This window comes from Cupressus sempervirens, chromosome 3 (genome assembly GCF_028749045.1).
Source record: "Cupressus sempervirens isolate cs-2001-9-10 chromosome 3, ASM2874904v1, whole genome shotgun sequence".
Classification (NCBI taxonomy): Eukaryota; Viridiplantae; Streptophyta; class Pinopsida; order Cupressales; family Cupressaceae; genus Cupressus; species Cupressus sempervirens.
The window spans coordinates 302,071,394-302,095,247 of NC_143120.1; the positions used below are offsets into that span (position 1 = coordinate 302,071,394).

Sequence of the window (23,854 nt, forward strand, 5' to 3'; positions counted from 1 at the left end):
TTTGTACAAGGTTTTGGGTCCTTTCAAAACCTGTTTTTACTTAATCAAAACATATGTGCAACTTCGATGTACCAAATAGTTATTACTAATCATAAATATTTGTTATCTGTAACTTTTATATTAAACACAAAAGGATAAATACTACTAACATAAAAATATTAATTGTTGTTATAAAAATAACACATTATTATATAAAATATAACCTATATCCAACATAAAGGGATGAGTAGTTGAACATTAAAAGTTTTTACAATCTCACACATTTCATGAGAAAATTCAAGGTATTTATTAGCATTCACCTTTTATATTTGTGATAAGACATATTATTATTATTATTTACTTTAGATATATACATCGCTAACACAATAGTTGTACACTAAGATATCAAATTTTTTTTAAGTGATCATCTTATTTTATTGAGTGAGCATTTATTTTTTAAGTGACACATATATTAGATAGCTATGATAGTTTGTTTGAGACAAAAAGTTATTTATTTCACTATCAATGAATTCATTTATTTATTTTTGCTATAACATTTATAAGTTTTCATGTGTTCAAGAATTGATCTATTTTTTATTAACATTTAAATTTTATTTATTTACAAATAGATCAATTAATTACAATATGTAGTAAAAATGTGTGGGAAGACTGGATAATATATTCAGAAGAGGACGATCAGACCTTGCTCAACTACTGATACCCTCTCCCCTAAAACAATTCCTAAGAAATAGGGTCAAATCTACACTTGTGCTGATGAAAATTACAGTACTTTTAGTGCAGCAACGTACTTTACCTACAGAATCAGAAGTGGTAACCGATTGTTTCGATCCATGTCTGAACATCTAGAAATGGTCCTTATGTTCTCGTCTTTTGTCTTCATAATGTAAAGATATCCAGAAACCTAGTTAGGGAATAAATTAATTCAACGCCCCGAAAAAGCAAATTGTCAAAAGAATAAATTTAATTATACACGATAACCTATACAAAAATCCCTTTGAGCGCTTTACCAAGTAATCACGCGACTTGGACTGGGTAGAGAAAAAATGAACTCTTTACAAATGACTTCCGCTGTTATTTCGATGTATCTAACCAAAAATAAATCTAGCGTCAATTTTTTGTTAAAACATCAAGGGAAGTATACCTGCCAGAAGCAAAGCTAGAAATATCCCAAACTCTGAAATAAGAGGTGATGTAAATCAACCGTGTCAAAAGAATATATAGCGAAATTACAATCATGAGAAAGAAAAACCCAAGATATACTTACCCTTGAACCGAATGTCTTCAATTGCAAAGCGTAGACTTCTTTTTGATATACGCTGCAAATCCCTTGATCTCTCAAAATTCATATTTCTGTAATTCATGTAAGTTTGCTCCCATCTAGGAACAACACGTATTTCTAAATCCGCTTCTGAATTTACTTGATAGTTACCCAAATTTAATGGGGAATTTGCTCTAGGCTTATTTGTTCTGGGCTTATAAGTAAGTTGTTGGAATTCTTCAAGACGTGCACCCGAACAATCCATCAATACCCAAATTCAATTGGAAATATGCTCTAGGCTTATTTGTTCTGGTCTTATAAGTAAGTTGTTCTTCTTCAAGACCTGCACACGAACAATCCATCAAAATACACAACTTCCTTCCGAAAATTGCTTAGACAATTAGCGTTACTGAATAGGTTTTTGCATCGCATAAGTAAATAGAGTTGACATGAATATTAAATAGGAGGATCCTCACAGAGAAGCTCAATTGAATAGGATTATGTAGCAGTTGATTGTATGATTGTATAGCAGTTGAAGAGGGATAGAACAAAATAATAGTCTGTTTTGGTTGTAGTAAAACTCTATTTTGTATATATGTAGATTTTAATCAACTTTGTCATGATACTGTTATTACTGCTAGGCAGGCTTAACTGCTAAACAGTCACATCCAGCGTTGTCCTTTGCAGAAACTATAAGTAATATAGAAGCTCAAAGTAATCGAAATTGTAACACAAAGTTTGCAAGAAAAACATGCCATCAGAAAACTAACAAAAAGACAAGCCAGACGACTAAAATTATCAAGATCAAAAAGGCTGGAAGCAACTACAAGCAGGAGACACCAAAGAGGTCCCCAAAATTGCCAAAAAAATTTGCCGTCCCAGAAACCCGTCCTGCCGTCCCCCGCCATCCCCATACCGGAAACTCGGGGGAACATAGCTTAGTACTGATTATCCACAAATGAAGTGCTACATCAAGATGACTGAATGGAAAAAGGCAGATATGCAGTATTCGATCTCTAATACTGTTACCTCAAACCTGTAAAAGATCCAGTGGAGGCAAGGGTAGAGACCACATGAGAAGCGGGGGTGGCAGCGGTAGAGGATAAGGTAGCAAGGAAGGGGGCTTCGGGTAGGAGGGCAAAGGTGTAAGAGCCTATTCCAGATCCATAGAATGCGGATCCCCTGGCAATAAGTCTATTTATTTTGCTTCACGGATACACAGTGGAAGCTTCAACACCTTGTAAATTGTGGGTTTGCAGTGATATTTACTATGCATTTTACTTTCCAAGAATTGTTCATTGATAAGTTCCAAAGATGGTAGTTGAATTTTTCCATTTGACAAATATCTTGATAGTGAGCAAAACAATCAAGGAACCACCATTTCAAATGAAAGGCTTTGAAATAACAATAAACAACAATTCCTCCCATACAGCATGAAAAGTAAATATTATTTTACTGTTTAAACACCCATGGAAAACATACATTTTAAGGCAGTATATTTTAATGCTGTATTTTTAAAAAAAATTCAAAATCATACATCAAAAGCATCCAAGCAGGCAAAGGCCTTGAAATTCCATTATAACGAGAAACACATTCAATTTTGAATAAGGGCTGATTGTTTGATATCCTCTAACTAAAATTGGATACACCAACATTTAAGGAAATTGTCATCAACTCAGACTCGGATTTTCACATTGGTCCCCACTCTTATGGTAGATCTCAAATGTATGTCTTATTGTAAGAGGAAGATCAAGGATCATTCCTCAAAATCAGTGGCTACAAATATTACAAAGGATACACTAGCAAAACTGCACCCTTATTGACAAAGAGATTGGCTCAGTTGCTTCCTTGGTATAAGACAGTTTTCTTTTGTGCCAAACAGATAAGCCTTACTAAACTCAGCTGCTATATTGATTTCTCTCACATGATGATTGGTATCAGGCTTGAGAAACAATAAAAATTTCAAATTACAATTTACAAAGAAGTCTCAAAATGAAGAGAGAACAATGTAGAGAAATGTCTGAAGTACATGTGGAAGTGAACAACACAAACCATCACCAGCTTCAGTAGCAGATATTCTATACTTGGCTGTATCAATTACGACTCCTCCAGAAAAACAAATAGACAAATGGGATTCAGTGAGTCCAACCAAGTAAATGCATCACTGTCCAAATATCAACCTTTTAGTGGCTTGGGTCTCTGCACATTTACCTTATGGAGCATAGCTTTTTTATACTCTGCAAGGGAACATAAAGATGATGTCTCTAGTTTACTGTTAGATCTGACTTCACTGGTTCTGCATGAATACTGATTTATTTGTTCAATTTCATCCCAAAAGATGTATGGATCATTTTCTATAGTAATAAAGGTTTCATGTTTCTCTTGTGAGTCCTGACTGAAATGTACAGATGACCCAGCAGCATTAGAACTTCTTGCTCTAGGACTACTTTTGGGCTGAACCGCATTGTGCTTCTGTTTTTTACCCCTGACAGAATCCTTAATTAGGGAATTCCTCTTTTTCCTGCTAGGTGGAGTAGTTTCTTTCTTTGCAGTTTGAAATGAGTTATTGTTAGATGGAACAAACTGCAGCAAGCAGGCACATCGATCACCAGGCATATTGCTCAATGCTTTTTAATAGAATTTGGCGTACCTTGTGAACAATTCATGTCCGAACTGATCACAATGTCAATACCGGATTTCCTTGAGTGCTTTGGTACTTCCACACCTCCCTGTGGCTTGATTTTAGATGAAGACTTTAGCATTTCTTCACCTCCCAGTCTATATATTTTTTTATGTCCTCACTATCCTCTCCTACCATATTCCTTGAATGCTTAGGTGTTTGTTCATCTTGCTGCATTTCTTGAAAACCCACAACTGGTTCTGTGGAGGCCTTTTCCTTGCCTGATAAATGTGAACAACTTGCAGAAAATGGTCCCTCAGCTGACAGTGAACTTGTAGGGACAAATGGTATTGTTGCAACTTCTTTCTCCCTGGAGATAATTCGATTTGCTGGTTTGCCTGGCATGTCCATTACACCAGATAGAAGATCATTAGCCTTGCACATATTCTCCTGCTTCAGACTTTCTGTAGCTTCAGATGTAAAGCCAGGACTAACCATGATGTTTTGCTCTTTCAGGCTGTTTTGTCTGTCATAAGTTGTTCCAAGAGAATCATGACCATTTTGAAATCAGACATTGCTCTGGGAGACTCCTTATCTGTCAAGGAATCAGTATTATCATTGGCATTAGAATCATCCAATACAGACTTTGAAGATTCTACTGGTATATTCTTTGAGATTTTAGTTGCTGAATCTTGAAACCATTCAGCTCCTTGTTTATAATAGAATAAAAGGTACGCCTGTTGTTGAAGTACAGTGCCTATGTCCACAACACTCACCTGGAAAAGAAAAATCGAAATTTAAAACTCCATTGCTGCCCAGACACAAACCCAAAAAACACTTAAACAAGGAAATGAAATTTTTAAAAAAGTAAGAGTTGTTAATAACCAATTTAAAATATAGTGTGTAATACTTCACAAACAGTAGCTGTCAAGAGCACTTTCTAAAAATCTGTCTACACAAATAATATTTTGTAGCCAATGAAAGTTTCTAAATTTCATGTGCCAGGTAGGTACACAATAGCAGAAACTGTGAATAACTGCATTAATGTTCAGCAATACACAAGAACATAAACACTAAATGAGAACAATTATGCAAAACAGCTTTGACCTAATAGCTAAGAACATCTGCAATACATATTAAATATAAATAGTTCATCTCCATTTTATTGCTTACAGTGAGTGTCATTCACAGGCTACATGAGATATAGTCACCTGATCAGCAACAAGATTACAATAGCTTCAAAGATCACACTAAAGGTACTTTTAAACAATATACGAGCAGATTAACATATTAAAAATATTTGAGTGAAAAAATTGAAACCTGTGAGTCATCCAACTTGCACCAGACATCAGGTGCAGTTTGGGCAAAGCTGTAATAATGCCCAAAATTCATTGTCCATCCAGAGTGAACAAGTACACCATATAATTCATATTTCAAATCTCCCTGCAATTCATGTACACAAGTTGTATCAGATGTTGAGATGGAAATGAGTTATAAACCAGCAAAAAGCTAAGCATACATATATATTCTAATCTTTGTTAAAGCGGCTAATAATACCTGAATATCCTGGCCATTATTAACATATGGCTTCAAATCCAAGATTTGAGGGAATGACACATCTTTAACTATTTTGGTCCCAAAAGTCCCGGTATTGATAAAGCACTTCAGTTGGATTGAGAGGACCTCAGGTGCCTTGTCAATTGTCAGCTGTTTATATACAGACTTTCCAAGCTTGCATTTCTCACACTCATATTTGTCATCACACTCAATGGTTTCCACTGCAGTAAAGGACTCTTAAGGCTTGAATTATTGAATCTGAATTGTTGATTTCCAGACTTAGATCAATCAGGGGCTCAAAACTGTCAGAGTAGTGCGCACATTCCACACATCTTATCTGAAAAAAGTGGAACCAATATAAATCTCACTCTTCAAGCATTCTTTACTTGACAAAACAAGACAAATGCAACCCATCGACCAATGTACCATAAATGGGAAAAGCAGACTAGGATGTTACTGCTTTACAATCATACATATGAAATGATATTGCCTTGTATTATATATAAAAGTTTAATTTATTGTACAAACCTGACTTCTTAATCGACCACCAAACAATTCCTTCACAAAGCTATCGCCTTGCAAAAGCAATCATGCTTGAGCAGCATTCGGAGATAATGTACTTTTATGTAAAGCTTCTAGCAAACAGTGCATTTATTCATGTGCATCTTCTTGCTGATATTTCTCAAAAGAAGATGATAAGTATAAATGAATAAATTAAGGAAAAGACATCAGCAAGAATAAACAATTATAATAGTGTAAATATGGTGAATGACATGGTCTATAAAAACTATGAAGATACGGCAAGAAAATGAAATAGTTTGCTAAAATAAGCAGCACAAACAGAATTTAAAAAAGAGCTGAAAAAAGCAGACAGAAAATAGATGTCAATTTTTACAAATTTAGAAAACAATACATGGAAAGGATACTGCTTAGATTATCAACCAGCTGCGAAGGCTCAACAGTTTGCCCAGATGATGACAATACTGTATTTACATGTTCCCTCAGTGCACAGAATGCACAGAATCCGTCATGTTCACCTGAATTTGCATCGGCACATCAGCTCAGCCATACATAAAATGGAGCTTAATAACAGTTTAAAAAATGTGAATAACTTCAAGCCAAAACAAATGTGATAGAGATGTTCAAACAAATCAGTTTGATGCAAGTAAATAACTTACATGGAGTTGAATGATGTGTATTCTTGAGGTGACTGACCAGAGGCGGAGTATATGTTAGACACTGCACAACTGCATTGAGAAAACAAGTGTTCCCCAGGTTCCTGAGTCCTGCACCCTGTAAAAATTGTACAGTATCCAATAAGTTAATCAGGACCAACACACAAACACACACACATCATCATCCCATACTCAAGAACATAGGAGGTCCTGAACACTATCCCTGTACACTAGTATATATCACATCGAAAACCATGTCCAAGGTGATAAGATCACTAAGTCCAAATAGCAGCATTCTCATAAAATACAAGGCAAATGCAATCAATAATATGACCAGTACAAATATCTTAAATACGTCTATTGAATATGACAACATATATCAGTCTCAGGCCATTTTATTTACTAAGGATTTTATGTTCTTAAGAATTATTTTATCTGATACATTTATATAAATGAATACATGAATTGTATATTTTTATTAAGAACCGTTTGTTGAGGAGACTGTTTGATTTATTTAACTGTTATTTGAAGACCTGTTGTACTTTTGTAACTTATGACTTTACTTTTCAAAGAGAAGTTATTTATTATTGTGGTAATTCTTTTGCTTTTCTTTTACTTTGACATATATAATACTTGTCGTCTACTTATATTATATTTTAATTAATTCAGTGTTATTTCATGTTACATAAAAATTGTTTTCATTTGTAATTTATCTCTTTTTGTCTGACTGTACTTTATTTTTAGTGCACAATCACAAAATTACGTGCCTTGCTGCTTCTGTAGTACAGCTCTGAGCATAACAAGAATATCCCATATATTCACTACAAAACCCTTGAACTAGTTATGTGTCCCAAATATTTGTCAAAGCACAGCCATCCATAGAATAATTAACAAGTGATCCAAAAAGAAATCTACTGTAGCCTTTCTGAACGCTTGAAATAAGCAATGTGACTGCACCAAAGTTTAGACTCCCAGAAAAATAACCCTACCTGCCTACTTTAGATTCCTTACAAAACAAAAATTTAAGACCTGTGTACCTAATATCAAGTTGCCAGTACAGGTACCAGTATGAGAACGATGCTGTCTATGGTACAACTAGAATGCACCACAGTTGTGAGTAAATAAATAAGACTTGAAACAAAAAGATGCATTCTAGTTGCCCAGTAGCCAGAAGCATATGAGAACCAGATACATGGAGTCAGGTACATGTATTTATGCACAAAAAGTTGGAAGCAATATACAGAATAATAAAACATATGATTTATGCACTTCCAGTTTTATTTATGTGGCCCTGTTGGTAATGAATTGACAGTTTACATTCAATTCAGTCTTGCATGTGAATGTGTCCTTGGTATTTGAGTGATGCTTCTAGTATGTTGATAACATGGGAAGTTCAAAGGGATGGCCCCCGCATTGTCTTTTTCTTTTGAAAGCTTTCGGATGTCCCAGATGTTCCCTATAAAGATATATTTCTGTTCTTTCCCCCTATCATTAGTCTTCTAGAAGATTTCCTGTCCTCTCCAGCATGTCCAAACATACCCCACCTGTCCCTGAGAGTTTAGGGCTGTCTTAATGTTAAACACATGAAAAGGAAAAAAAAACAAATGATTAAAATCTCATAAATATGTGTTTAAAACTGATGTTTGTTGCTGTTTTGAATCTGCTAAAAGTGAGGCAATGGGCAATAAGAGTAAGAGAAGCATTTACTAAATCATCAATTAATGATAAATATGTTTTTTGAGCTTGTTACAATGTACCCATGTTCTATGCACAATAGATACTTTCTGTTTTTGGCATCTCTCCATATAAACCATGGTTCATTGTATGTCTGAGTCTATGACTATTGGTCTATTAAATTAATTGTGGAATCAGTAAATTGTTGTATCTTTTGGTATATCAGAACCTTTTGTTTGTTTACAAAATTATAGCTAAATCTGTTTTTATCAAAAAACAGTATTTTCATAGTTATTTTGTACCATGCACCCACCTTCCATTGTTTCTCCTCAAAACACGACCTCTTGCCCCCATGATTATGATTTTCTTTGATTAGGTTTGATAGTTTCTATAAACAAGAGATTATAAGGTTTTGAATCTTTTGAGGGAGCAGTGTTTGTGCATTATGTTAAACTGGCTCAAATTTGTGCTTGCTCATAATTTCTCAGTATGTGAACAATGTAAATTGATCAATTAGTTTATTATATTTATTTATTTATTTTGTTTTGCTGAATTTTTGTTCTTTGTGCTAAATCAATCTTGTGTTGAATTTCTGTTCATGTTTTTGCTGTATATATACCATCTTTTAATTTAAAGGAAAATGTGCATTTCAATATTCAAGGTTTTCGATTTCATGAAAGAGGTTTTCATCGTTTAGGTTTTTTTGGAAAGGTAAGTATTGTGTAGTAAGCTGAAATTTATGTACTGAGTTTGGTAGAGCTCACACTGAAATGTTTTCTACGAAGTTACCAGATTTTTCCTTGAGGTAGTGAAGTCTGGTTTGGTTATTACTAAAGTCTTGAACTGATCGACTTCTCAGCAAAGTGTGCCACAGGCACTCAAATTTGGCCTAAAGTTTGTCAGACAGACCTGGGCTGAATTTAGGTGAACAGGTGGTGAGTTTCAAATGCAGTGGCAGGACCAAGCCATGCTTTGGCATAAAAACTCATTTTTTGACTTTTTTCAAACGTTTTTTATTTTAATTGTTTTTTGGTCTAATCTATCTAATCTACATCCAACCCTAAAGTAGACCACTAGAAGGGCATAAAAGGTAAAACATATGTCGTTTGGTCTAAACCATTAATATATAGATGGTGGTGTATTTTGCTATGTCCCTTTACTATTAGTGTGACATTGTTCAAACCTATTTTTTGGGTGTATTCTATGGACAAGGATTGAACCCATTGTATTGCTCATTTGGTACAAAAAATTGTTTGACATAGTTTTGGGTTCCTTTACCATGACACAGACTATCAAAAAGACTAAACCTGGGCACATACCTTCACCCTTGCCATTATTGACCTTGGAAAAAAGGATCAGCACCCCTAGCCTTGAACCTCCTTGTGATGGGGCTTCCAATTGGCTGACCATGATGTCTTTTTTGGCTTTCTTGAATTGGAACTAATGTGCCTCTTTGAGCTTGTGCCTCCATCATCCTGACATAAGCTTTAATGCTGCTCTGTTCAATACCTGCTGCCACTCTAAAAATATCTATATCCCCATGTACACTCCAGACGAGAAATGAGTGACCAGATGAGAAATGAGGGAATGGGAGGACCCTTATTGCCAACTTGAAGCCTGTCTTTTTCTCTTGCTACTAGTCTCACTTTTGTTTTTGCTTTGGCCAAAATCTCATCCATGCCACCTTGCCACTCCCTCACATTTTCTCACCACCCTATTATATCATATAAACACACAATATATTATGGGGCAAACAGCGCTGAGAGAAAAATCACACGCTTTAAAAGCACTGTACCTTTTATTGCTAAAACAACTATTATGATACAATAGCAGTACAATACTTCTTCAACCAGTGTCTTCGACAATCTATCCAACACTTCAAATCAATTTCAGCAGGATAACGCTTTATCTAAAAAAACTCATATTCTCCAAGATTACCTTTTATAGAGGAATACAACTAGGAAGGAAGCTTCTAGATGAAGCAAGAATGGGGTTGTGCAATACATTTGACACCGTGTTTCAACCACCAAAAAGTATGCAAATGACACATGTACAACTCCAATTAACTCCCCATTCAAACATTTGATGTTGGATACCCAATATTTTCTATTTTGAGCTGTGATAGATGCTCTAATGCATCTTACAGCTGTCTTAAGAATCCATCATAATATTGTCCAAACAACTTATTTCTGTAAGAGATTGTCTTAATTTTCTATGAATAACACATTATCGTACAATTTGTCATAAGCTAACTTTGGCACCCAGTTCCTCCATGAAAAAGGTATCTCCTGCACTGGTCCACATCTGCAACATGTGTCATATAGTCATCACCAAGCTTGTGGGTCCCACTAGAGGACTAAACATTTGTAGGCAATTAATTATTTAATATAATAAATACATTTTGCAAATAAATTCAAAATCAATGCCAGGATTTGTAAGGTTGAGACACCTTCATTCCAACAAGGTGAAGATGTTCTTCAAGCTATCAAAGGGCAGACTTTCTCCTAGAACACCATCATGGATTTTCAAGTGTAGAGAAAGAAGTTGGCCAACATTGTTTTGTAGTAATGGTCACTTTGAACTGACTTGATGAAACCTTAAGACTGCTTGTAATGGTTTGTTGGGAAATTGAGATACAGAATTGATACCATTGAAATACCAGCCCCAGCCCACATGTACTGACTTATGATAGACAGTAACAATTTTGCTGCATTTATAATTTGAAGCTTGGCCTTCGTACCTGCCTTAAAATTCCCCAACCCAAGCTTTTTTTAAAATCCATAAAGACCACAATCTTAATGCCTTCATCTGACTTCGATAACCTGTCTGCCTCTGAGTTTTTCTCTCTTTTGATGTGGGAAATTTTTGAAAGATACAAGTATGCTTGTTATACTCACCATCTTGTCTATCCTTAAATCCCTTGACTTCCCTTATATGATGGCATTTGTAATGATTTTCATTTATATGTTGGCATTTGTAATGATTTGAGGGTTCGCTGCAAGATGAATTTGCAGAATCAGTAATCTCTTTCTTATTAAGATAATATCTTATACTTTCTATAATAGTCAACTACTTGTCTGTAGTCCGTCTTTCAGTCTAGATAGGAATGTTTCCTATCCCGTCTCTTTTTTCTTCAGTCCAGATAGGAATGTTTCCTATCCTGTCTCTAGTTTTGTTTCTAATTCCGTCTTCAGTCTACGTTGTTTCTTTTAGAAACAATGTCCTTGTAATTCTTTATAAGGAACACATTTGTTCCTCTGTTTATCAATCAATCATCCGGAAATCCGTTAAGCTGCCAACTCTTCTTGAATCTTGTAACATGGTATCAGAGCTATTACTTAAATTTTTTCGAAAAAATTTATAATTTCTTCGTGAAATTATTTGTTTAAATTTTTTCAAAATTATTTCTGTTGAATTTCTCTAAAACCCGCTTAGGGTTTTCGGCCTAGAGAAATTCCCGAACTCGAGTCTACCTGTGTTTGTTCAGCACACTCTAGCCCCATTCATCCATGCACATCGATCCTTGAAGAAAAATCTGCCATTTTTTATCAAGAAATCTGAAGTTTTTTCAAGCCTTTTTCAGCCAAGGCCGTTTTTTTTTCGAAACCCTAATTTTTGGGGTCGAAAAAAAATTTTGTTTGCAGATTCTTGATGGGTTTTTCGAGAGCTCAACTGGGTTGTCGTCCGTTTTTCTGAGTGCCTCGATTTTCAAGCCAGCGGATCCAGAAAACGACAACAGATTCCTTTAGGGTTTTCCGAGCTCTCTTCTGGGTCATTCTCTGATTCTTCTGGGTCTTTCGTATTTTTGCCTCGAAGAACGTGCCTTCACAGATTTTCACAACTTTTCATTGAAAAACGTGCCATGGCATCTCTGACAAATATTCTGCTCAAACATAATTCCAAATTGAATGGTCGCAATTATGGAACCTGGAAGCAGCGCATCGCAATCTTCGAATATCGAAACACCAATCAACTTGTTCTGGGTGTTAGGCAGCGTCCGACTTCTCCAGAAACTGATCAAGGCGAAGCTGCATTTTTTGCCTTTTGAATCTGTTTCTATTTTTTATGGGTTTGTTGATTTTCTCCTCTAAAATCATTTCAAGTTGTCTGTAATACGCAAGGTTGCGTGAGATTCTAGGTTTGTTGATTTTCTCCTCAAAAATCATTTCAAGTTGTCTGTAATACGCAAGGTTGTGTGAGATTCTAGGTTTTACCATTTTTTCCACAAAAACGAAGTTTTGTAAATGCAACTTATTTTGAGTCATAGCACTCTTTTGGCAAAGCTTCTTGGTTTCAGCATTCTGTAGATCCAGGGAGGGTCTCAATTATCACAAAATGTTCCGACATCCGTACGTTGACCATTAAGGGAGGGTATTAAGATAATATCTTATACTTTCTATAATAGTCAACTACTTGTCTGTAGTCCGTCTTTTAGTCTAGATAGGAATGTTTCCTATCCCGTCTCTTTTTTCTTCAGTCCAGATAGGAATGTTTCCTATCCTGTCTCTAGTTTTGTTTCTAATTCCGTCTTCAGTCTACGTTGTTTCTTTTAGAAACAATGTCCTTGTAATTCTTTATAAGGAACACATTTGTTCCTCTGTTTGTCAATCAATCATCCGGAAATCCGTTAAGCTGCCAACTCTTCTTGAATCTTGTAACATTTCTAACATGACCCTGAGTAGTGCAGCCTTTACTTCTGCCATATTGCTATGTTGTTGGTTCTTGGACACAATATTTGCATACTCTAAGCAAGGGAACATATATTCCAATCCTAGCTATACATCTAGCAAACGAGGACCCTTGGTGCCCTTTTGATGCACCATCACAATTCTCTTTCATGCTGCCATCTTTAGGAGAACTGCATACCATTGTTCTTGCCTTAAAGTTAGATGGATTAAACCATTTTGTTCATTAATAGGCATGAAGTGCCAATGATTCTTATCATAGTAGCCATATTTGTTAAGGAAACAAAAAATGTTATAAACTTGATATGTTTAGAATATTATTATAGTTTTTATAATTTTAAATATTGCCTTCTTCTGGTATTCATCCTATGTTTCCAGCCCGTTAATAATGTTTACTGCTTTAATTTCTGTTGACAAAGCACTTTTTAGTTTCCAAGTCATCTTAGCAGTGATGATCTTGTCCATAGTTGGAATTCATTTCTTGACTTTGATGGTTGTTACTCTTGAAAAAATCTTAATTTTTGAACGGATTGATATTAAGGTAAGTTACCAGGTATGCTGTTAGGGTGTCCTGCACCTGTACTCGGTACATCTAGGTACGGGTAAGCTGAAGGGTTAGGCACCTGGGCGTCAGGTACACCCAGGCATGTACACATGTGCACCCAAAGGTGCAACATGTCAAAATATAACTAAATGGACATTTTCTGACTTTTATTTTTGCATCCAGAAAACCCTTAAATGAATCTAAAAACATAATTTTCCCAATATAAGCTCATTAAGGTCTCCACCTTCAAATTCCTAGTAGTTAGTGGGATCTCTCACCATATAAGAATTTTAATTATGATGAGGTGTTCTGCAGTGGAGTTCAGAATCAAGAACTTTGACAAACTGAAAATCTCACTATTAAATGCTAACTTGCAGATATAAATATTAAATATGTAATTTTGAGTTGACATTTAATATTTATCTTGCTACTATTTTTCTATGTTACCCCAGGTTTCTAGGACGGGGGGACGTAGGGACGAGGAAACGGGTTTCTGGGACGGATTATTTTTTCTCGGAGCAGGGGACGGCAGTGGGAACAGCTATATAAAAAGTAGGGAAAATTTTAAATATACAAGGAAATTTTAAATATTCATATAAACACATGGATAATGCATGCTTATATAAATTATAGAACCTTAACATATAATGTTTGTGTTAAATTATTTTACTTTAGAGTTCACATGAGAGTGGAAATCAAACAAATTATCAAAACTGAAACATTAATTTTATAGGACAGCCAAGGGAAAGGTTTCCAGAAGTTTCCGAGTTTCCGGGACGTGGAGACATGGGGACGGGGTCAATTTTTGCCAGAAACGCATCCCCGGGTAACATAGCTATTTTTGCATTTGGCAATGATCTCTATTAAATGCTAACTTATAGAGATAAATATCAAATATGCAACTATCAATTGACATTTAATATTATCTTGCTACTATTTTGGCATTTGGCAATGATCAGTGATGAAGTACCAGACTATTGAATGTATTTAGTTTTATAATTCTGTATATTTCTTCAAACTTTTTGTGCATAAATACATGTACTTGATTGCATGTATCTAGTTCTCATAGGCAATTTTGGAATGAATGATGATGTATTGTGGGAGTATACATCATCATCAAGACGATCATCTAATTTGATTGTTGTTGTTCTATCTTCTATTGTTGTCCCCAAGTTGTGAGGGATGTTTGATACATCAGTGGTTATTTCAGGTAATAGATCAAATGCATCCACATCAATAACAACATCCTTGTAGTATTGGTCATTCTTTATTTTGTAATTTAGTGCATTCAAAACATTGTGTTTGTTCACATAGCAATCATAATTGTTTCCTTGTAGGTTTGTTCGACGTATAATAACAAGTTCTATGTCTTGTAACCTTCTAGGCAAAAGATGGGAAATGGTTGAAATATCCTGGGGAAAACTTATAGTATGACCATTATATTTCTATTGTCATCCTCTTGCATGTGTCACTTGTAGAATAGGGGATACTCTAGCAATAAGCATTTCTTCTATTTGGGTGAGGACTTTCAGGACATATGGCTGTCTACCTGGTTCTAAGTTGTTTGTTGCAAAGAATCGATGTGTCCCTCTTTCAGTCAAACATCTAAAACACATGGTATCTGGAAGATTCTTTTTTATGATCATGCCTGTGTAGCTTTCATTACATATAGTGCACGTTTTGACATTTGATAATGCATCAATGTGTTTTCGGAATTGTTTCATTGATTCTATAAACTTTGTATTGAATGTAGGTGTTGATATAATAGCAAGTATTGGTTGTTGTTGTGGGCCGACACAGTTTGGATGTTGTCTACATTAATTGAGTTTGGTACATGCTCATTTTGTCTTTGTCTTTTGAATGCACCAATAGTGAGGGGTCAAGTGTAGAATCACAGTTATTTCCTAGGGTACTTGTTTGACTTTGTGTAAACAGTCATTTATTATTTTGTGTTTGAATGCAGTTTGTAATTTGAAGTGGTATTTCTCTATTTAAGGAGGATTTTTGTTTTAATCTTTGGATACGATGCCTAGCTGAAATTTATTCCTTGTGTCTATTGTAATATGCTTGATTCTTAGCTTTCTTATAATTCATTTTTTCTTTGGCAATTGTATTGAACATCTGCATTTTTTACAAATTCAGCCTATATTAACAATGATAAATATAAGTAAAGAGTACAAATAGAACAATAATAGAAATAATGAATTTAAAAATGACCAAGGTTAAAGATTTTAACAACAACAAACAATTGGGTTTGCAAAGCAACAATGATTAACATGTATATAATCAGTTTATATAATATTGTAGATAAGAGTGAATAAACATACTATAACTTTGTTAACATGTAAAGTAACTAAACATTTTTGTTTTATCAAATTCAAAATCTAGAAGAATCTGTAAAAAATGAGTAAATTTTAAATTAGAACAAATTCAAAATCTAGAAGAATCTGTAAAAAATGAGTAAATTTTAAATTAGAACAAATTCAAATCTACGTTTTTAACAACGAGTCTACTACCTATCTCTCTCAAATCCTTTGAAGGCCAACCAAACCCTTTTGTTCCTAACTATGAAAAATCCATTTAACATTCACATTCAAAGTCTATGCATATAAGAAAGAAGAGTTTGATCATTTTTGCTTTGTAATATAAGAGAAACCTAATACTATCATCTAAAAGTTTGAAAGTAATGACTTTTTTTTAATAATTATTTTCTAAACTTTTAGTAAAAAATTTAATTTGGACGATTGTTGTTGATTTCTGGTGATGGATCATGCTAGGTCTTGGAGAAGATTGCCTATCCTAGCTCAACTACCAATCCTGAGTTGGCAAACATCAAATAAACAAGGGGTTGTAGAAAAGGATATTGATTTCCTTTATTATAATATTTTCAGTTTTAGGTACTAATATTTTGACTATCACAGTAGGCTCAATGTTTAACGTAGATAGTGAAATAAGAGCCAAAGGGTAAGACTGGACTGTGGTAGCGTACAAACTTTTAGCTTTATCTACTTGGTTAGTTGTTCACGATTGTTTGTGGTAGCGAGGCAAGATTGCTTGAAGTGGTTGCCAAAATAATAAAGGAAGAGATTTGGGAGGACACTACACATAATTGACAATAACAGTTTAAGAGAAAGATCACAGTGTTAGCTTCTGAAGAGGTTTGAAAGATTGATGTTGTGAGCACAAAGTTTCCTGCTAATTGTATGCCATGATTTATTTGGTATTTGTTTTAAAATTGCAAGTATTGAGCGAGGATTTTGTCAAAGCTCTTATGTGATTTTCTCCCATGTTTTTAACATGGTATTGAAGATTGAAGATAATTGAGAGGGCCAAGTTAAGAGCAATAACAAAGTGTTAGCTGCTGAAGACTTTTTAAAGATTGCTACGACAACCACAAAGTTTGCTGGCACTACATAGAAGGATGTGTATACATATTTGTATCTAATTTATCGAAGGAATGTGTATTCATTCATTAGATCATCATAGATATATAAAGCTAGTGACTATAGATAGTCCTTCATTTATTATATATATAGGCATTTATATGTTCTAGGAAACTTTTTAGAATGAAGAAAGCTACAGATCCTGTAGACATGTTTAAATTCCTTCGATACTGAATACGATTTCCTTCAATTGTTACTATCACTATTGAATATTCATTTCATAGATATACATATGGGGCATAGGCTTACAAGACCATGTTGGTGTGTTTGTATGTGCATACATTGAAACTTGTGATTAGCATACACTGTATATTTTAAGCTTTGACAGAGTATGTTTATATGTAATAACATTAGGGTACACATGGAATGTTATATCAAATTATTGTTGGGAGCTGCCAGCAGGAGCAATGGAAAACTCAGGAGAATGGACAACGTCATTATTCCATAAAAACCCAAATGCAAAAACATGTGTACAAATAGCACAAATAGTAGCTGCCAACAACACCATCTGGAATAAGTGTGGCAGTCAAGTAATTGACAGAAATAGAGAAGGGATGATGGGGAATGAGCCAAAGTAATATTAAAATGAGTAGCAAAAAGTCCCAGTGTTGTAGAAAAAAAGGTACAGTTCAACAAAAACTACTTTAGAAAAGGTATCTAATAATGCAATATGTTCTCTTTTTAGTTTTATTCCATATCGAATAAAAATATTGAACACAATGAGATATAAAACTACTAATTATTGAAAATTCCAGAGATTCTCGATTGAAAATTGTGGATTACATTGTTGAGTTGAATAAAGGTTTCAAAAGGAAATAGTACATGTGTACTTTATTTTTTTATTTGTTCAAACAATACTATTGTAGGGTGATGGATATTTCGTAGCAACTTTATTTGAAAGCATTTATTTCTGATATATCAGAAAGCAAAGACTCGTTTTGAGTACTGAAGTCCAGTTTTGTTGCCTTTGTGATGGTAGTTTCAATTCTACTTTCAGAGTTGTAAAAATCACTTGTTATTGAAAGGGTTAGTACAAAAGTGTTGAAATAGATAGCTTTGATGACCCCTTCAGCAGTAGTATCAACTTGGCTATCATACTGCAACATGTATAGATCTCTGGCAGGCATTTGTAGTAGTTCACCTGCTACTTCATCAAAAGCAACAGCCCAAATGGCACCTGTATGATCTTGCAGCTTAACTTGCAAGAAATACTGATAGTTGCATTCTGGAATGGTCTTTTTGCATTTATAACAAAACCATGTCTTGTTATTGCTTTCAATACATTTTTTCTTGCACTCTTTTCCATTCACATGAAGTGGGCATGCTGGATAACAGAAAGGATCTTGTTTAGTGAATTTGATTGTTGCCTTTAACGTAGCCTCAAAGGGCTCTGTTATTTTTTGGGAGTCTTGGAAGATAGCTGCAATTGTGTTTGAATTTCTTGTTCTACCAGTCTTTCTTGAAAATGATGACAATGAAGAAATGTCAATCTGCTCTTCTACCTTGGACCATAGGCATTCAGCTTCAGGTATTGATGGGTCTATTGTCAATACGGTTGCTGTTGTACTATTTATGACCTTCCCTTTGAAATCAGCAACACAACCATTTGTAATAGCAAGTACAACAATTTTTTTAGAAGCTTTCAATGTTTTAAGGCTTAAGCTCTTCTCCTTCTTTCAGACAAGTGGGCCCCCATAAGTTGACATCAATGGACACGAGTGACAAGTCCAACTTGAGGCTTCTTCGAATGACTTGAGTTTCATCCCTTCGTCGTATTGTGGAAATCTCTCCAACACTAAGCACCATTCCAATCATGTCAGCTAATGTGTTGTTAATGTTTGCAATATCAGCAATTGCTTTAAAGTTGTATTGAACAACTCCAATAGGTGAATCACTATTGCAACATTTCAGTATTGTATTGTGGTCGAGTAATTTCCATGTGGCTGTTCAGCTTGTTGTACTTGGTGTTTGCTTCTTTGACTGAACCTTTTGAAATAGTATACATGCCACCTATTTGTACTCTCTCATAGTGCGATTCTACAATGTCATTATAGCAAACTATTCTAGTCTCCGTGCCTTCATTGTCCAATATGTTAAAGCTGAAAACCTGTCCACTACCTCTTTGGTTATTAAATTGTCTCATTTGTCTTTTGGTTGTAACTCTTCCTTTGATTGTCCACCTAGTTTGGTATGGATTTAAATCCTTTATAGGGCTGATAATTTCAGGAAGTGGAAGTTCCTTCCGAGGTATGTGGATACCAAATTTTGTACTTTTGTTTGGTGACATTATTATTCTCGCCTCTTGCATTTGTACCTGTTGAGTCTTGTATAGATATTTGGGCCGCTTGATGATATGGTACTCTGTGTGGATGATGTTGAGGTTGAAGATGATTATTGTCCTAGTTTTGTATGGAACAAGCACGTAAAATTAGGTCTATTTTTATTATGTAAATAAATAAAATGACTATATGTCTCAAGATAGGTAATTTGAAGGCCTACCTGGAATCACCCATCAATCAACAAGTACAGTTTGTTAATGATACTATAGATTTGATTTTTAGTCTATCTGAGAAGAAGAGATCATTGGCTCGCTCAGGTAAAATAGCTAATTGCAGGTAAATGCCATCAAATAACACAATCTTATAGCGGTTAGTCTGATCTTCAAAGCTAGTAATCCTCTTAAAAGATAAGACCTAAAGAACTGGATTTGTAACATGATCTCCATTATTGATGAGGTGTATTGCATTGTAGGTCAACAGCACTTCCACAATACTCTCCTAAAATACAAATTTTTACTTAAGTTGTTTTTATTAAATTCAAATACGTTTTATTAAGTTAAAACAATTTCATAGAAAAATATATATAGCAAGAGAGACTTGAATACATAAATTCAAATGGACATATATCCATGTACAAATGAATGAGTACATTGAACAATAGTGACAACCAAGAGGATCTTTTAAACAGACCTAAATACATAGATATAAAAGAGATGACAAAAATATATAAAATAAACATGTTTGCAGGTAATAAAAAAAATATTGTAACATGAATGGATGATAACTCACATCCTGTGTGTTGTCTCCTTCATTGGAACATGTAAAGTTCATTTCCTTTGGCGTGCTATCCTGCAAAATATTTCATTGAAGAATGTATAAATATGTAGTTGTTACATAGTGTTTGAAATGGATAAATACATGCAATATTCATAAATTACATAATAATGGTTATTGGAAACATCTCGAAAAAATAGATGTATATATAAATGCCTAAATACAGAAATATATGCGCAATTATGAAACAATAACGAATTGTAACTTACATTATGTGTGCTCCCTCCTTGGGTAGTACATGTAGAGGTCATTTCCTTTGAAATAGCATCCTGCAAAAACTATCAGACAAGAATGTTTACCGACCACGTTAGTCATACAGTGTTTCATATGGATATAATCATGCTAAGATGAAATAACTCCAAAATACAAATGTCCAAAAAAAAGGGCAGATAGAAAACTCCAACAAACAATAATAGACATGGAAAAGAATACACAGATACAACAGATTTGCATGGTTTATCAAAGATTGATTAGTTTTATTATCTATATAATAGAAACGAATAATAACAAACATAGAAAAGGATACAATGAATTTATATGATTTATCAAAGGTTGGGTTTACAAATTACAGCTAATATATTAAAAATTCATGGGGACAAGTGTTGCATTTCCCAATCTATATACTTCATGAGTGTAGACAAAGAGATCAAACAAAGGTAGGGAAATGAAATGTTTACTTACTTACTGTTAGGTAACTCTTTCTTAAATCTGACAGTGTAACTTTTAAGTATTAATATTTTGAATTGCAAATTTATCATTGAAATGTTTAGAGATGCAACTTGCAATGTTACAGATTCTTGCGTTTTCTAAATATATGATAACAGATTCTAGAGTGTAACCCAAAGAGGTGGTGCTGAAAAATATTGCACAATGAAATTTGACATTCTTCCAACTAAGCCATTAACATATCATACTCTAACAAGTCATAGAGTCTACGTTTTGTCATAGCTTGATAAGTCACATAATCTATAGCCTAGTCCTTCTCTGATAAGCAATATAATCTGTTCTCTGCAAATATTTTGATTAGTAATATATATTTATAACCTAAAGACGGGCCATGCACTTTTCTTAGTGACCACTAGGCATAAATGATGTACAGTGGCAACAAGTAGGAAACCTACAGAAACAAAAGGATAATATAAAAACCATGGCACAATCCTTACTGGCTTAGAACGATTGTTCTAAGCTAGAAACTGAAACAAGGCATAAGCAAAAGATTGAATTTGTGCCTAAAATGAGCAGACCTATATTCCTTTTTCTTAACAGGCGAATCTGATTGTTAAGAAATCATTAGTTTCTCCCACATTCAAAGGATGGAATTATAGACTGATCTGCATGCTAATAAAAGGCAATCGTAGTGCAGAAGTCATCTGAGATAATGAAGGGACACTCAAGAGAGTTGCTTCAAAGAAGTTGTTAGAAGGATCTAATCATACAAATGACATAGACTGCTGCACTCTCAAGTTGGGCATCCAAGCTGTTTACCTTTTCACAAAGCTGAAACAAACTCACGTTCGTCACTTAATGGCTTGGAAGGAATATAAAAACATTGTTTTCTCCACTTTGGAACATCTCAACCCTTCATTTTCAACAAATCAAATTAGAATCATTGATCCATAACATCCCATCCCTAGGATTTTGTAATGTCCCCATTGGTTGCCAACATCAGAATTTCAGATATTAACCTAATACTGGATCCTCGTAGGCTAATGAGGATGATTAGAGGGTCTTTTGAGGATTGATTCATCTCCAACATTCAGCGATTTATGGATTTGGCCTTCATTCGATGTCATTTAGACTCCATTTGCCATACTTACTATGTATAGTAAGTCAAGGGTAATAGAGATGGACCCTTTCTATTTTTTAAAAGTGTATTTGGTCGCATGGGGAATTATGAAGAGAGATTCCTGTTTCAAACAGCATAGCAATCAGACAAGTATTTCAAGAGATATTAAAGTTCAAGTGACTTCAGTGATTTATTTAAATATTTTAATGTTATAAGTTATAAAGTTACTTAAGTGACTAAAAGACGAAATTGGCTTTTAATCTCACATTGCCTAGTTGTTTGTGTCTTCCCTCATATTGAGATTATAAAAGCATGGAGCTACATTGGGACAGAGAGAATGAATATATGTTATTTTCTCCAATTCTTAGAGCTGCTTAAATGTGACTAGATATTTCCTAAGGACGAAATCCCTTGAGGAAAAGAGTGAGACTAGACGCAAACCTAGTATCTCACATTGTGTTTTTAAAACTGAGATTCAGACTGATATTGAGCTACAAGAAGTTGGAGTTCCACATCAGGAAGGAGAGCAGGAGACTGAAATCTACACAGAGTTCTTGCAGGTATAGGACATTGTCCAGCAATATTGAGCTTGTTTGGCAGGCAAGGTTGGCAAACATTCATAGTTGAGAGGTAAATACAGCAGTTAAATTCATTTACAGTGGCATTGATTCAGATCACAGACTAGGAGCAGCTTGGCATGTATATGACATTGTCTGATCATTTGGAGTTTGGACGGAAAACAGAATGGACTGTCATACTAGCTGAGATAGTTTTGGTGGACTTTGCGTGAGCCAAGTTCCCTATTACCCAAAGTCTTCTCTGTCAACGTTCTCCTAGCAATGAGACGACAGTAGCTTTGCACGTGACAATGAGCAACAGCAGACAGGCACTCCAAGCTTTACCACGGGTACACTTCACATGGGTCACCTTCAGTGCAGCAATAGCAGATAGGAGTGGATGTTCAGAGCAGCAGGCAGATTGATTACGGCAGCCACATTTTCAGTTGTAGAGAGTTCATGGGTCAAAGACACCACGCTGTGACAGATTACCAGCAGCTGGTGCATGTTGGAGTAACTGGGAGTTAGCAGTCCCGAAATGAGATCATTAAAGACATGCTGTAGACAGCAACACAGTTCCTCAGTTCTCTGTGATTTATATCAGCTTCTCTTTATCATTTGTTTGTGTTGGTAACTTGTGTTAGTAATGTGAAGATAGATTAGTTTGTTGGGATGCAGTCAGTGATTACTCCTTCATGGTTTTGGATAGATTAAATGTTGTATGAGGTCTGCTATAGTGGAGAATAATAAAAATTCAGAACTGTTATTTCTTGAGTTTTCATATTGTTTGGACATTCCTTTGGTCTCGTTACTATATTCACATGAGTTGGATTTCTTACAGCAGTATCCAATCTTGAGACCCGAGTTACATGCTAACTGTTTGACTAAATACTTCTAGCCCAAACTTGATATCCTTGATCAGAGCAAGCAGGGATTATTGCAGTGGTATCAGAGTTGTGCATCCTGGCAACCTGTGAAACAAATTTTCAGCCTACAAAATATTTTCAGGGAAATTTAATGAGAGTGCCAAACCTGCCACCCTGTTGGGTTTGTTTTTCATTTGTGAACAAATCAGAAATCACAAAGTTTCCAAGAGTATATTATTATTGTTATTGCAAAGGTGTTTTGGCAAAATTGTGGATGACATTCAAATGAGTCAATTATAATAGCCAGTGAGTTTTGTGGTTATTGGTGGTAGCATAGACACCCAATTGGATTCAGTTGGCGGCCAATCTATTATTTATCAGAGCCGTGTATTCTGTCAGCCTATGTGGTTATCAGAAATTGTTTATCAAAAATTCTAATCAGAGATTTCATCAGAAACATTTTACAAAAGGTTTAATCTAAATGGTTGAAATTTTCTAATAAATGTTTTGAAAATTGATTCTATTGGAGGTTTGGAAGAGTATTTCTATGTGAGAAATAAAGTGATGCTATTGCCA

The 23,854-nt window shown here is 34.7% G+C and overlaps 1 protein-coding gene across 2 annotated transcripts in view; it reads right to left on the reverse strand.

The window, feature by feature from the left end:
* Positions 1 to 2,829: 2,829 nt before the first annotated feature.
* The window catches only part of LOC149566184 (uncharacterized), a 30,958-nt gene continuing 9,933 nt past the window's right edge, over positions 2,830 to 23,854 (reverse strand). For both annotated transcript variants that reach the window (XM_089819593.1, XM_089819594.1), the window contains 7 exons: positions 20,279 to 20,347; positions 20,025 to 20,084; positions 6,614 to 6,728; positions 5,964 to 6,472; positions 5,436 to 5,772; positions 5,199 to 5,321; positions 2,830 to 4,654 (listed from right to left, as the gene is read on the reverse strand). In XM_089819593.1, coding sequence (XP_089675719.1) covers positions 6,327 to 6,472; positions 6,614 to 6,728; positions 20,025 to 20,084; positions 20,279 to 20,347 — 390 coding nt within the window. In that variant the 3' untranslated portion in view covers positions 2,830 to 4,654; positions 5,199 to 5,321; positions 5,436 to 5,772; positions 5,964 to 6,326. The remainder of the gene's footprint in view (positions 4,655 to 5,198; positions 5,322 to 5,435; positions 5,773 to 5,963; positions 6,473 to 6,613; positions 6,729 to 20,024; positions 20,085 to 20,278; positions 20,348 to 23,854) is intronic.